The following is a 14817-nucleotide window of genomic DNA, read 5'->3' as shown; positions in this document are numbered from 1 at the left end:
TGATCAAGGAGCTTCAGCTACGTTTTCATGGCAAGGTTCCGATCCAGATGTTCTGTGATAACCGCCAAACGCTGCTGTTACTCACTAGTGAGAGGCCTCAAGCCACTACGAAGCTCAAGCATGTTGACATCCATCGTCTTTGGATCCGACAAACAGTCAGACAGGGGAAGATATCCGTGGACTGGATGAGCACTGACAAGATAGTGAGCGATGGGCTTACAAAGATTCTCCCGACTCAGAAGCATCAGAACTTCGTGAAGCTTCTGCAGATGGAGTGCGTACCAGCGGTCCACCAGTGAACAGCTTGCTCAATTTCGCCCACCTCTCCTAACACTTACACACATCCTTATTTGCTTCACAAGCACGATTTCCTTCATCTGCCCTGAGAACGCCAACTGTTCCAAAGGCACCAAATTCTCTACCAAAAGCCGCCAACAGGCATCTGCCTGATCTTTCGTGGTTCAGATGGTCAGAGAGAGGCTCGCCTACCCATCTGAGGGGGTGTGTTGCCGATCAGGCAAGGTTCTGTTCTGTGACCCAGGAGTACTTTCATCCCAAATGTGGAGTCCTCATTTGATGCATTTGTTCTGTCGTTATCGCCCCGGTAAGACTCCTTACCGATGCTGGATCTGACCAATTACCTTCGTTTGGACTTCTGGAAGTCTCCTTTTGTACCTTAACAACAATCAATCCACTTTGTTCAATTCCGTGGTGACAAAACCCTTGTGGCCTTTCTATCAATCAAGACGGTGGAGCTACAGATTCCAAGTGAGTTGCACTTACTTCCTCGGTGAAGAGCATGGTACCTCCGGCCGCTGTCTATCGGATAGTCGAGTATGTTTGATTGTAAGGAAGCTGTTGAGATATCGTCGTGGACCTGGAAGCGGGTTAGTAGGAGGAAGTGCAGGCCGGACGTTCACTGATTGAAAACCTGCAATAGAACATGCAGCTGCCACCGGGCCCCTGTTTTCCGGCCCCTCGGTTCTTTGTTTCTGTCCTCAAAATCTCCAATACCGCCCAGTGTCTTTGACTCAGCCCTTTGTGATTGGGTCACCATCCTTCCTCGTCAGGCTTGTATGCGCGCGGCAGTCATGCTCGCCTACTAGGATCAAGGCGAACGTCGCTCCTTCGATGTATCAGCGCCACAAATCATATAGGCTTATCCCTTTTAGTAAGCCATATCCATGCTGCCCCTTAATACACATTGAGCTAGGCCGTGCCCTTACAAACAAGAGTGCTCGCCAAAACCAACTTTTCGAGCGTGCTGGCCAGCACCCCTTTCTCGAGCATTGCACCCACTCGACCGGCATCATGGACGAACATGCCAACTTCATTGGCAAAGCCACCGATCCAGAAGAACTTAAGAGCCTTATCATCAACTTGCAGCAGCAGTTCTCCATCCTGTGTGCATTGACATCAACACTGGGTCTTTTTACAACGAAGAGGTTCACACGGGGCATGCAGCACCACCGCACTCGGGAGACCTGAAAAACAGCCCTTGCTGATTTGGACCATGCCACCCAGTCCCTTTGCGTGTCCTCATTCACCGTAGACACGATTCTCGGCATGGGGACAGCCTCTTCCAATGATTTGATCCAAGGGATCCCCAGCTTCGTCGATGCGGAAGATGGTCGGCGCAGTCTCATCACTTCAACTGCTGGGGATTTCGTGCTCCGAATAGTGCCCGATTTGAGAAGCCAAAAGTATCACTACAGAGGTAATATTCCATTCGCCAAGATGCGAATGTGCAAAGTAACACAGGCGTAGAAAAGAGAACCCGTAAGCGACTTGGGGGCAAGAACGCCCGAAGAAAGCAGGAAGCCAGTTCAAGACAGAGTACCAAAGCATGCGAACCTCTGAGAGACGGGCCTCCAGATTCGGGCCACGATGTCAAGTATGCTTCTCAAAGCGTGTCGGGATCACCACACCACATAACAGGGAGTTTGCCTAGCCTGAACCATTTCCCTTCAAGTAATATTCCCAGTCCAAACCTGCTCACCACAGTGACCTATCACGACGCGGAGATGAATGTCCAAGAGGACTCTTCCCTCATCGAATAGTTCACCCGCGATATCCCGATGAACGTACAGACGCCGAACCTTGGAAGCGAGGAACAAATTCAACATGACCATGTCGATGTTTTCCAAGCATCTTCGGACACCAACTGGTTTTGGCGTGTTATAGCAAACGAAGGTGGTGAGAAGACCAGTAAGAGCTGAGATCACTGTGGCCTAGTCCGACCACCGCAGGCAGGGAACTCGACGGATTGTGCGACGAGATCAACTCAACGAATTATAACGACAGCAGAGTACGCAGCCATATTGATTGTTTTCTCCTCTGCGATCATGTATCCGATATACCTCTCTTCGCAAAGATCCCCGCCGACCTCGAACTTGCAGAGGAATAAAAATACTACGCAGACGTCGTGATGGTTCCGTCTTTATCAGACTGGGTTTCAACATATTAAGCTTTAGAAGTAAGACCGAGCTGGAACTTGTGAGTCCCTGCTCTGATTGGGCTCTGTCGCTACGTACACTGTCTCTGACTCGTCCTGAGGTATCGCCGGAGATGGCTTTAGTACGAACCTGGTTAAGCGTGCAATGGGTTTAACGCTGTTTGCTGTCTGGAGGTTTCAAATGAATATAACAACATTTTCACAGGACTATTGGTGTCATGTGTTCTTTGACAAAGGGTTAGAACAGAAGACCTCACTGGCATTTTATGAATCACGAATAACAAGTCAAAGAATGACAAAGAAAACCAACAGCCACTCTAGTCCGCCTATTTATGTCACCTCCAACCAGGTATCTAACCCTTCGTCGTGAGCCTGGAATGTACGATCTCAAACGAACAGAGATGACCGCTTCAATAAGATGAACATAGCAGAATGAACCCCCTACGGCCCATCGCTCTCTGACGGCGACCCCACCACGCTGTCCTGCAGATCAGCCGCCTCAGTGGACTTGACCCAACCAGACACGCCTTCGAGAGCCCCTTCGAGGTCTTTCTCCTTGCCGTGAAGGAACTCATCGATCTGTGCAGGAGAGAATCTCCGATCAGGTATCTGTGCAGCGAACTTTTTCGCGGCCTGATCAAGATCGTGCTCTGCCATTTCATCCTTGAACTCGTTTCGGAACAAGGCTGCAGCTGTCTCCCTGGATGCCAACTGGAATTCGACACGACGATGGACTCTCCCAGCGCGTATCAATGCAGGGTCGAGTTTTTCCATGTGGTTTGTTGTCATCATAACCATGGCTCCTCCTTCCACGTTGAGTGAATCCAACTCTTCAAGTATGGTACCCAGGCAAGCTTTATCGACTTTGGAACCCGATTTATTCGCCTCGTTCCGTGAGCGAGTGACATCAGCCGTATCGATGTCTTCCAGGAGAATGACACATTTTTGTTGAATAGCACTCATGAGGCTGCGAAAGGTCTGGTCGTCGTATGTAGAGAGACTTCCGGGGCGATAGATGGGCACACCTAAGTGCTGAGCTACAGCAAGAGCAAAAGACGACTTTCCCGTTCCCGGGCGTCCGTAAAGTAGCATGCCCATATAAGGTAACTTGCCGCGGCCGGTACGACGTGCCTGGGAGGAAGGTTCGAAAAAGCGGAGACAGTCGGCCACCAACTCGTCTTTGTCGTCGATGAATAACGAATCGAGGCTTTGGACCGGTCGTGGCTTTCTTTCATGCCAAGATATACCTGCGTTGTTTGGTGTTGGACCGGGCGACACAACTCTCAGATGGCCTGGTTCGCTCCAATTCTGGGCCACGAAGCGAAGAAGTCGAGGAAGATAGTCCGGATCAAACGTGAGTGCGATGATTTCGCCGTCGTTTACAATATAACCCAAAACTCCCTCATGTATGAACCGTGTCCTCCGACCATGCAGTGGGATGAAGTCATGCCCAATGCATCCAAGTTGTTTCGTTGGATTGCTTAGGTTGGATACCAATAAAGCCCTGTTTTTACGCAAGTGGCATTTGATAGACCAAGCAACCACGGCGCTGCTCGTCTGGGTGTCGTTGGGGGGGATGATGACGCGATATGCCATGGTTCTCAAGAGGCTAAGCATGAGGTCATCCCACCATCGCCAGATGGACGGAGCAAAGAGAACAAGCGCCATGAGACGAGGGGGAAAGCCGAGTAGGAGAAACGGAAGTAGGGACGCTTCAAGTGGTCAGGTAGGAGGAAGTAAAAATCGGATCCAGCGGACGATCGGAGGGCGCTCGACGCGGTCATGTATGCGGCCCAAAGCCCGAGCGAGATAGCGTTGGCAATGCTCACAATGTATCGGTTGGCATCAGGCAGAGACTCGTACAATGTGATGTTTGTTGGAGGTTGAAGAGCAACCGCAGTCGCGTTCCCGATCCATGCTGAGAGAACTGTAAGGTTGAACATGTTGAGTATTGAAGTGTAATGGTTTTTTTTTTGAGAGTTGTGCTGTTGACTGCTGGAAGGTACGGTCTTACTGTGTTTATATACATGAAGTAAGGATCACCATTGGGGGCAGTCAAAACACCACTGCTGGCCTCATCTAGCCATTTGCCCCCTTTTCGTATCGGGCAGAACACCACCAGTGACTATCGGCGAGCTGGGCCACTTTGGAGGGTGGTCGCGTCGAAGCGGCCTGTGTGCCAACGCACGGCGTTGAAGTGTTCAGGCTAGTTGTGGCTGCGATCTTCTCGACTCCTGTGACAAAGCTTGACCATGCACGCGTACAGCATCCCTACTATGGGGGCCGGCTTGAATTCCATCAAACACGTCAGTAGCCGACTGACGCCCTGCGTGGTACGCTTTACTTAGGGTGGTTGCGTTGCCGGCGAGGGGGGCTGCATCACATCGTTTGCACACTGATGCTCAGTGCGACCGGTCCCTGGCTGCATATTGCACCCGTCCCGAGACATCAGGCCATTCCAGGGCGGATAGATGTTGGAAGTTACCTGATGATCATGTCCAGTATTCGTAATGACTCACTCTCAGTTCCTCCAGCTCATTCGGGCCTCACCGACCTTTTTGCGATGCCGGGACGACGGCGTCACGCAGTGTGACGCGAAGCGCGATGCACCCCTGATGTCTAGGGGCCGTTCAAGCCAAAGCAACAGCGGCATGCCTGCTCTGCAAGTCATGCGGCAGCCAACAGAAACACGACGCTGGTTGCAATTGAGGGGGGCTGTCCCTGCGGCGAGGCAATTTCTTCGCAGGGAACAGTCGCGAACGTCAGCCTGTCGGCCGGTTGGACAGCCTCATTATGTGTTGGAATGTGTTGGAAGATAGTCAGAGGTGATATGGTCGCATATGGGCGGGCCGTTTCTTGCTCAGGGTCAAAGCCGCCACAGCACTTCTCATGACTCACCGACGGACTTGCTCACAGCGATGGAGTGCGAGATCACCCAGTCACAACCGCGTCATCTGCGTTAGCAAGTGCAAGGTCCTCGAGCAGTTGTTCCGTATGGCATTAGGCAGGTATTGATAGCGTCGTTGTCCTCAGAGGCAGGTCTGCGCCTCTCCTTTTGATCCCCATTCCATGTGACTGGGAAGGGGAGGCTGTGGGCTCAATTGACGCCTGTCTTGGATGCCGCCGACTGTGAGGCTGACCTGACATGTTGGACATGAGTACGGTCTTGCAAGGCATCATCCGCCAGTCGCACTCAAGTGGCCGTCGAAGTCCTGTGACCGAGTGCAGCATTCGAGATCCACACTTGACATTTTACTGCGTCGCGACAGATTCGCCACTCACTGACACCCTTGCTCTTGGCGACAGGGTTGGCGGCTGTTGCTTTCGGTGAAAGAGAAAACTGGCAGGCGTGGTTTATTCCAAGTTGGGGGTCCATCCACTTCCCGGCATGCGCGATGTTCACTCGGTGAACCTACGACATACACCAACATAGTCTTACGTCTGCATCTTCTTGATTTCTCGAAAACAAACCTCAACTTCATAGATGAAATCTCTCCTCATGATGAAGATCCGCATTGCCCTTGATTGTCTTCTCTCCCGCGAGTATCCCGCAACGGATACACAGAATTCGATCCAATGTTCTTCCCTCCAGCAACAGCCTCTACCTGACGGCCCGGCCCGATTTTGGAACGGTTACCTTCTCTGGCAAGGGCTCAACACAAGCCTTCTGCTTCAAATCAACGATTTCTTCTTCGAGCTCATCACAGGTGCCAATGACTAACGCGATCTTCGAGGGTCTTCTGAAGCCGCCTTTGGCTGAGTGTTGGTCAACAAGCGACTGCTCATTTATATTTCACAGACAACGGGAAGACGATTTTCAACACTATCACCCTGCGAGATAGACGTCCAATTGAGGAGTCGCGAGGGAATGAACAGGCATCATCATTTTCGCAAGCTTCGAAGAGGGGGCCGATATGGCTGACGTGTCCTTTCGTCATTTTCTCAGGTTTGAATTGTACAGCAGTTAGCGAGGGACGTTTCCTCGCCAGGTCCTTGCCTCCAGTGATGCGGCATAGAGACGGATGTCAAGCGCTCCGTGGCCCACCTACAGCCCATTGTGCGACATGGCGGTACCAAGGAGATAACGCCGACAGCTTCCACAGCACCGGCTGAGTGCTTTTTCGCCTCGCATCCATTCCGCCATAACCCAGCACCACCTGAGATGTAACTGTCCTGTCTCATGCCAAGCACACGCTCTGCTGTTTCTCTCTCGGAGATAGTGCAGCGGGCAGCACTCGGCACCCCCGACGTTTGCGAGTGCATCGGCAAGCGTCGTCGTTGAAACAGGGCCGAGCCACTGCGGAGCCGCATCGGAGAGCCGACTTCCACCCGATTCGCAGCCCGTAGTGAGACGCGCCTGTAGGACGCGTTGCCAGTCGCGACGCTCTCCAGCCCCACAAGTGCGACCCGCCGTGCCTGCGGGCCTTGCCCACTGTGTCGGAGCGCGCTGCACACGATCACGTAGCATGACACAAAGACACCACCGATGCGTGTGATGGCGGGCCACCTATCGGCCAACGCTAGAGTCTGGGAGGGAGAGAAGCAGGTGATGACCTACGGGGCAGTCATAGCGGCCGCTGTTGTGGCACTGTGGGGGGCACTCGACTCGTGGACGCAGGTGTAGCTGGAGGGAATTATGTGCTGGTGGTGGTGGGCCAAAACGAGGGCCATCGTGGAACGGAGAGGGAATTGTCGATCACGAGTAGCTACACGAGGAAGTCGATGACTGTACAGCAGTCTCGTCGCTTGCCCCGCCATTGTTCCTGCGTCACTGTCAGTACCTTTCATCACAAGGGGCAGGAGTTGGCTTTACTTCAATCACTCAAGAGTTCTGGGCCGGGCGATTATGGCGTGATGGTGATAGAGTCGGCCAGTGCCGGAGCCTTGTTGGATGTCTTGCTATACCAATGATGGCTAACTTCAGTCCAGATCTCCCCGCCGGCCAAAGAGTGTAAGAGACCAACCTATCTGTCTGCTGAATGATGCCATAGACGTCTCATCAAATTTCTCATACGACGAAGCCAATACCCAGTGGAAAAGTACTGCGTGGGAGAGCCGGTGGCGGAGGTCTCATCATCCAAATGGCAAGGGACGAGCGGCATGGAGATGAACTCAATACATACTTCGGTCAATTCACCATCCACCTAGATAGAGTAAGTGTCAGCAATGACCCGTCTGAGCGTACCACTGACATACCTCGGTGATCCTATACAATATAATGACCCCCATGGGAGCAGTAAGTCTACTCAAGGTGGCAGAAGAGACAGGTTTGTCGAAAGAGGAAAACAGGCGTCTAGTGTGGCTTTTTATTCACGGTACGCGTCCAGTCAACCCAAGACTTCCGAGTCCTGAGCTCAGGGATAATTAGCCAGGGGCCAATGCGCCTTGTTAGATTGGTCGAGTGCGAGCACCTAATTGCGGATTTGCACTGCCTCTTGCAAGATGGTCGCTCCATCGGCGCCGATAAGTTCTTGGTACGACATCGCCTCCATACCTAACAAGCACAAGGGTGTTAGCGTGTGATCGACCATGTGCAGTTCCAGGTCCGGGACGGGATCCCGCGCAGACGTTCCTGACTCCCCACAGTGGGGAATTGGTGCAACAAAGCAGCAAGGTACTAGCTGCCGTAAGGTTGGCTGTGCTCTGACCCTGGTGGTACTTCAACCTTGTGTGAATTTGAGATCGCCCTTTGCAAACTCCAGGGCATTTTTGCCCCTGTCGTTGACATTTCTCTACAGTGGTCTACTCACAGAAAGACCCACGTATGCTGACCGGCATTCGATGAGGCACTGGAAAGAGAAGGAGAGAGAACATTGTATTCAAGGGGTTCCATTGCGCATCTATGACCTTGAAATGAACCCACAGATAAATCTGGCTTTGCCATCCGATTAGTAGCTAAGAATTGTTGCCTTGGTGCCAAATATTCACCGACTGGGCAATGATGAGCGGGCTACGCATAGGAGAGTATTAGCCTTGCTGGGAGTGAGGACTGGTTTTCTTACCAACCACCCGGGGGGCTCCGTCAGGCTCAATGTTCTGCATATCAGCATGAGAATCTGATCCTTATGTATAATTATCGCTGGCACTCGCCTCTTCAATATCGTCGAAGATTGTCAGCTGATCATCATCTTTCAAGGGAGTTTCGCAGCTTGTCAGCCGACTCAGAAGGCCGCGGTCTTCGATGTCAGAAACGCCATTTATCCAGTCTTCCACTGAGGATGCAGTATGTGGCAACGCCTGGTTGTCAGCCAGAGTGGACCCCGAGCTTCGTTGATGTCTAGTCGGCGGGACGCTTGTCATGTTGGCTTTTGTAGTTGCTTGTCCCCGCTTGATGATGCGTGCTGGCCAAGTAGGAATGACGGCCTCTTTATGAACACATGCCTGCCACGTTCCCAAAAAAAAACCCGTTGTTGAGTGCCCGGCGTCGCGATTGCCAACGTCGCAGTGAAATTGCGATCCTTGCTTATGGCTGCCTGTGAGCTGTCGCAATCAAGAAGAGGCAGACCAATACGGTAGAATCCATTTGACTTGAACTGATCATGAAGATGCAGCTCCCTCGCTGTTCCATGCTGGGATGGCAGGCTAAGGCTTATTGTGCTACTATGGTGGTGCATGCACATCCTCCCCCCTTCCCTGTACCCTTCCCCTTCAGCCTCGGAGGACGACCGGTGAGACTTTCCGGTAAGTAGCCCATCTTCTCTACAGTGGGGATCGGCACACCGCAAGTTGGCCACCGACCACGCATGCCAGTTGCATATATCACAAATCTGCAATCATCTGTGAGTCGGGACTTCACGGCTTTCCTCTCGATATTGTTCGGCGGATTGGATACAGGATCATATGGGTCTGGCTCACGCCAAAGACCTTGGGCATCAGGGCGTCAGGGCGTCTGGCTCGCGTGTGGCGCCGCGACTCGAGGCAAATCACCAGTATCACCGGTAAATCTTGGACTACTGCTGGATGCTCATACAGACTTTTGCCATGAATTTGGAGAAGAAACGAGTGTACTCATCGTTGTCTCCAGCAGCTGTTCTACATTTCTGAAGGCCATGGTCGATGGCCGGAAGCACGCTGCGTTCGCAGAGAACGGACTGGGTGTGTATGTGCCGGAGCCAGGTCGCATTGGCCGTCAGCTGAAAATGCAGCATCGCAACGGCAGACTGACAGGCTTCTGGACAGCGTACCAGCTGCGGAGCCTCTGTTTATTATTTTGGATTATGGCCTGAAAGGACACGGCCAAGGGATGTTCCCTGCCCCCGTTCCTTCCATCGCGGCACGATCAGTGAAGTGTCCAGCTCCCCGCGCCGCGTCTGTGTCTGTGTGGCATACACGAGGAGGTGCATACGCCCGTTGGAGGTAAGCCTTGCTAATCAAAAGACGGCATTATGTGGGATCGCATTGTTGTGGGGCGTGCACCATGGGCTGCCTGCCGCTTCGTCCTTTGTGGATGGATGTCTTCGTTCTTTCTCTGCTCCCTCTTCGATCTCCTCTCCATTTGCTACGCCTCTGTTTTGGCTTGCCCGCCTACTTTTTGCCGTAAACCAGACTGGAAGCTTTCCACTCCGACGATCGCCTCGACTTTTTTTGCATTTATGCCTTCCTGTTCATGACACTAGGTAGTGATAACCAACAGGACGCAGCCCGACCTCCGATCGATTGTGGACAACCGTTCTTCTCACCTGTCACCCAACTCGACCCCTCCGTGGGGAAACGACCGAACACGATACCCAGTCGAAGAAGGGCTGATCAACAGGAGCATCCTCCCGACACGCAACTTGCGCAGGGCTCAGGCGGAAACTCTCGGCGAAAAGGCAGCTAAGCACGCAAAAAGAGGGGGAAAGCCACCATCTGCTAACTGGATGGTTCCATCAGAACTTGGCAGATTGACTGGCGCAACCGTGACTGGCGTCACATGCTCGACAGACTTCTCGCAGACCTTCTTGACGTTCTTGAGGCAGACATTACCGTTTCCGAGCCATTCGCTTCGAACTATCCACGCGAACCCCGAAGATCGGCCATTCTGAAGTGGGAGAAATCTTTGGTCCCGAAGATACAGTTCTACTGCCTGAAGAGGAGGAATACAAGCGAATACTGAGTTAGTGATTGAGCTTCCAACCTTCACATCTACCTTGTGGTGTGTAGGTTTTCTTGCCTGATAGCAAGAGGACCCTGGTATTCGAGGACGTGCAGGAATAATGGCATAAGCAAAGCAGCAATCTTCACCGATGAGTCCAAGCAGATTTATAGAATATGGTCAACCAATTTGCATTCTAGACACTCGCGACAAGGGAGAGATCTGAAGCAGAGGGAATTCCTCGCGGGTCATGTTCTTGACGGAGCGTTTCCTCATCTTCTTGATACCCCTCGCCTGTGATTCCTTTCGATACAGCTCGAGCTAAGCACTCGTACAGATACACGAGAGGCGCGACGGAGCATACAAAGCGTAGGACCAGGAAGGCCACCTATTTCGTGAGCGCGTGACAAGGGACGTGGGCAATCCGAACTCACAAGGTAGAATGTGGGCTTTTGGAATGAAGGAGCGAGCCCAACACTGGCGGCAACGACCTTCAATGTCATGTGGAGGCCCAACAAGATGGTGGACTTTCCATCATTATCATCGAGTTGTCGTAAGGTCACAACCTTGAAGAGAATAGGCCAATATCTAAGCCGCTCCTTGCCATCCCGTTTCCGACAGTCACTCTCGTAAGAGAGTTTGAGGTAAAGGCCGGTACGGACGATGGCCACAAGTAGGTTTATTTCGAAGAGGACTAACACCGGTGTGCGGGCGGTTTCAGGCGATTGGCTGAAGAACGCAGCCAGCACGACGACTGCTGAGTACGCAAGGCTGCTGAGAGCCGAGATCCATAGCCATCGTGTTGATTGGAGAAGACGGTCCCAAAAGAGTCCCTATAGCCTGTTAGCTGGTGCGCTGCCAGTAGGAGGGACCACTTACTTCGCCTGCTACAATGGCGCAAGTACAAATGAGCAATAGCAAGTGCTCATCGAAGTGGAGCGAAAAGGTTGTGACGCATGCTGTGAAATGAACGAGCTCGATGGCGAACGCTCTAGGCTCGAACTCCCCATGTCCTTCTGCTGCTGAATGCATCCACCTTCTCGTTTGGGGGACTGTATAGATGATATGGCCAAGACTCCGAACGACAAAGCTGGCCGTGGTCAGCACAAGAGCTGATATCTCTGGGGCGCTGTACATGATGCGTCGCGGTGAGGTAACATGAACAAAAGTAGCCAAGGATAGGCGCAGGTCAAGAAAACAAGGCAACGACGCACTGATCACGGGGGTGCGCGAACCATATACACGAAGCCTGCGCCATAACACGCCTTCGCTTCCTGCAAGCGCATTGATGTAATAACCACGGCAGGCGACCGGGACTGTTTCCGTGGAGGTTCTTGCCACGCTCACACCGGAGCAGGTCTTTTCTTCTGCCGTTGTGTGGGTCTTGACCGATTGGTACAGTGATCGAGCTGACCCCCAATTTTGGAGTTGATCTGATCCGAGACCCCCTGTATGCCAGGTTCCGATGCACCATCTCTGACAGGACAGGCATGGGTTGCTGCATCCTGCAGATAGTCCCGAAGCCGGTAGCTCTTAAAGATGCCTTTGCTTGACGGGTGACGAGTGCGAAGGATTGGGGTTGCTGAAATTAGTCGTCTGGCAACTCAGCTTGCCGCGCAACATGATCACTGGGCCCTGGTGGAGTGTGTCACTGTCGGGTCTTCACGTGTGCAGATTATGAGGTGCTGGCGGTTCCAACAGCCCGCTTAGAAGCCCACATGCAGCGGGCCCCCCTTGATGAGCCATCGCGTTCGCTGCGCGGTGTTCTCAAAGCTCGCGTGCCGATCCTCAGCGTCTGCATTCAGTCTTCTCCCCGGCAGCCTCTCTCTTACTTCTCGACGTCGCGATCACTTCCGGGCCCTCTTTGTCTTGCCTGCTTTGTTCTTACCTACCTCTTTCGTGGAGTTAACCCCCAATAAAATGTCGTCGTCCAGGAAGATCTCGTACCCTGACAGGAACTGCGGCAAGGTCTTTGCTTCCAGAACCGCTGATGTAGGAAAACACAGAAACAGGGTGGCACCATGGTCATGAACCGGTATGCCTCTCTTCCGCGTCCTCTAGGGATCACGGCTCTTCAGATATTCCATTCGGGATCCCTTCCCAAACAATCCCGCCGGGATGGGGGGGAGGGTGGCGCGGGAATAGGATAAAGCTCCAGCGAAAGCTCCAGCGAATGTCGCATTTAGTTCAATGTTCACAACCGATCTCCGGATTGCGAGCCGCTCTGACCCGTGACTCGTAGCACGTGACATCGTCGGTCGAATCAGCTTAAAGCGGGTGGCCGGAGAAATGGATAGGCCGGCTAGTTCTCGCCTCTTGACACGAGCAGAAGCTGACAGATCATACACGGTGACTTCGATGTTGTCCATAATGTGGAGACTGTGCCGGATTTCGGAATCTCGGCAACTTCCAAGGGGCAGTGGCAGAGGTATTTTCGGATGAAAGTTTATGCGAAGCCATCCGAAAAGCTACTGGTGTTCAGTGGAGTACGTCTATGCTGAACGAACAAGATCTTGCCGCTCTGCACTACGATATGATCAGCAGGCTTGTTTGTCGGGTTCGCAGCGTTCGCGTGCATTTTCACGAGCCAACCTTTTGTCGCGATGAATCTTCTTGCCAAATTTCCCTCTCCTGCCTTAGAAGCCTGACACAAGCATCGCTGCCCAAGCTGGCAAGTATAAGTGCCGCACCCCTTCGCTAATCATGCTACCCCTCCTCAATCTAACGGCAGAATCAGGACCTCTAATCAAGTCGTGCCGAGTCGCACATCATCCAGAAGCGGGCGAAGTTCTGGCTACAACCTCAGCCCAATATTTTGAAATATTAGTGCCTTTGGCTTGATATGACCGTCATCGAGCAAGTACAAGAAAGCATGGCTGTAAGTAGTGATAACCCGGGAGATCATTCAACAGCTGACGAAGAGGGCACACAGCAAACATACTCCTACGTAGCTATCGCGACATTAGGCCCGTTCGAACATGATAAAGTCATTCATTGGGAGGCCGCGGATGGAGACGGACGTATCTGGATGGGGCCACCGGGTAATGTCAATGCATATCGTCAAAATACAGAGAGCAAAGGAAGCGCCACGATTGAGAAGGGCAATCTTGTGGTCATCAAAGAGATGTATTGCAGGCTTGATCCGCCTTTAAATACATGATACATCTTAGGATTCGTTCGGCACGAGGAAGACATCCTCCATCAAATGCCACCCAGCATTCCGAGTGAGTGTTACCTGAAGCATCCTATCAAGACCGTTCTTGTGTCGAAAGACTTGAATTGCAGCAGCTGCTGCAGCTTCTTCAGAAGGCTCGATTTCGTCACGAACGATGACCGTCTGGCTCGTGGGCGCAGCGGCTGGCCTAAGGCCAGTTGCTTGCGCCAACCAGGGGCCAAACTTGCGTCGTAACTTCTTGGCGTCTCCCTTCGCCTGCGCTATCTCATCCCCTACTCTCGCAGATAAGCTGACCAGGAGCTGGAAGTTCAACTCATCCGTTCTTGGCACACGTAGCAAGACGTGCGCTGTGAAATCTGCTGATTCGCCCTCTTTGGCTCTCACGTAAGTCTCCTCTAGCCCGTCGAAAACAGTGGCTCCAAGATAGAGCTCAAGTGCGCTCAGCAGCGCCCTGCTGGCCATGGATTGGTCGAGCTCGTAGCCTTCGTCGAACAGCTGTGGATGATTCTCCGTGGGATGACTGTGTTTGCGGCGTTTGCTGCTGCCTTCAGCAGGAGTGCCGGCGGCCAGTGCGGCGAAGTGCTCAGCCCCAACTACATACCATTCGATCAACAATTTATGCTCTGTGAGTGGCAATGCTACCATCACCAGACTTACTGCGGATAACCTCGGCTCGATGTTTTTGGCTAATGGAACGACAATAAATGGACCACTCCACAAGCCCGTCATCATGCCTCTTTTTCACTGCTTCTTCGAGTTCGTTATCCCGATCGCCGCTTGCGGCTTGTTGAGCAGCGTTATCTGCATCACGTTAGCCCCTTCCCTCATCCTATCATTATAAATCGAGGTTTACCAATAGCCACGACAAAATTATTTTTAGCAGCCACATCTTTGATCCCGCGGATGCACGATAGAAAAGTGTTCGTCTGAATAAGGGCGGGAATTTTGATCTCGCGGAAAAGTTTGTGTACCTCAGGGCTTGCTTTCGCGATTTTTTCTCTAGTCTTCTTATTTAGGAGACAGGTGATGATGAAGAGTCTTAGCATCGACGCATTTGGGTCATTCTCCAGAAGCGGCCTGGCTACCTTGAAGAAATCGCTATTGAAGATGAAT

At 52.5% G+C, this 14817-nt stretch overlaps 2 protein-coding genes across 2 annotated transcripts; one reads left to right on the top strand and one right to left on the bottom strand.

Moving 5' to 3' along the window:
• Window positions 1-2896: 2896 nt before the first annotated feature.
• Window positions 2897-4398, bottom strand: VDBG_08974 (26S protease regulatory subunit 4; the record flags this gene model as incomplete). Its single annotated transcript, XM_003000433.1, has 2 exons — window positions 2897-3702; window positions 4086-4398. 2 exons carry the CDS (start codon window positions 4396-4398, stop codon window positions 2897-2899), a joined length of 1119 nt encoding a protein of 372 aa, XP_003000479.1.
• A 4596-nt stretch (window positions 4399-8994) lies between these two features.
• Window positions 8995-10550, top strand: VDBG_08973 (predicted protein; the record flags this gene model as incomplete). Its single annotated transcript, XM_003000432.1, has 4 exons — window positions 8995-9136; window positions 9428-9554; window positions 9635-9811; window positions 10328-10550. The coding sequence occupies 4 exons, from the start codon at window positions 8995-8997 to the stop codon at window positions 10548-10550; spliced, it is 669 nt and encodes a 222-aa protein (XP_003000478.1).
• Between the last annotated feature and the right edge of the window lie 4267 nt (window positions 10551-14817).

This window comes from Verticillium alfalfae, genomic scaffold, assembly GCF_000150825.1.
Source record: "Verticillium alfalfae VaMs.102 supercont1.14 genomic scaffold, whole genome shotgun sequence".
NCBI lineage: Eukaryota > Fungi > Ascomycota > Sordariomycetes > Glomerellales > Plectosphaerellaceae > Verticillium > Verticillium alfalfae.
This window is presented reverse-complemented; position numbering and strand designations above follow the sequence as displayed.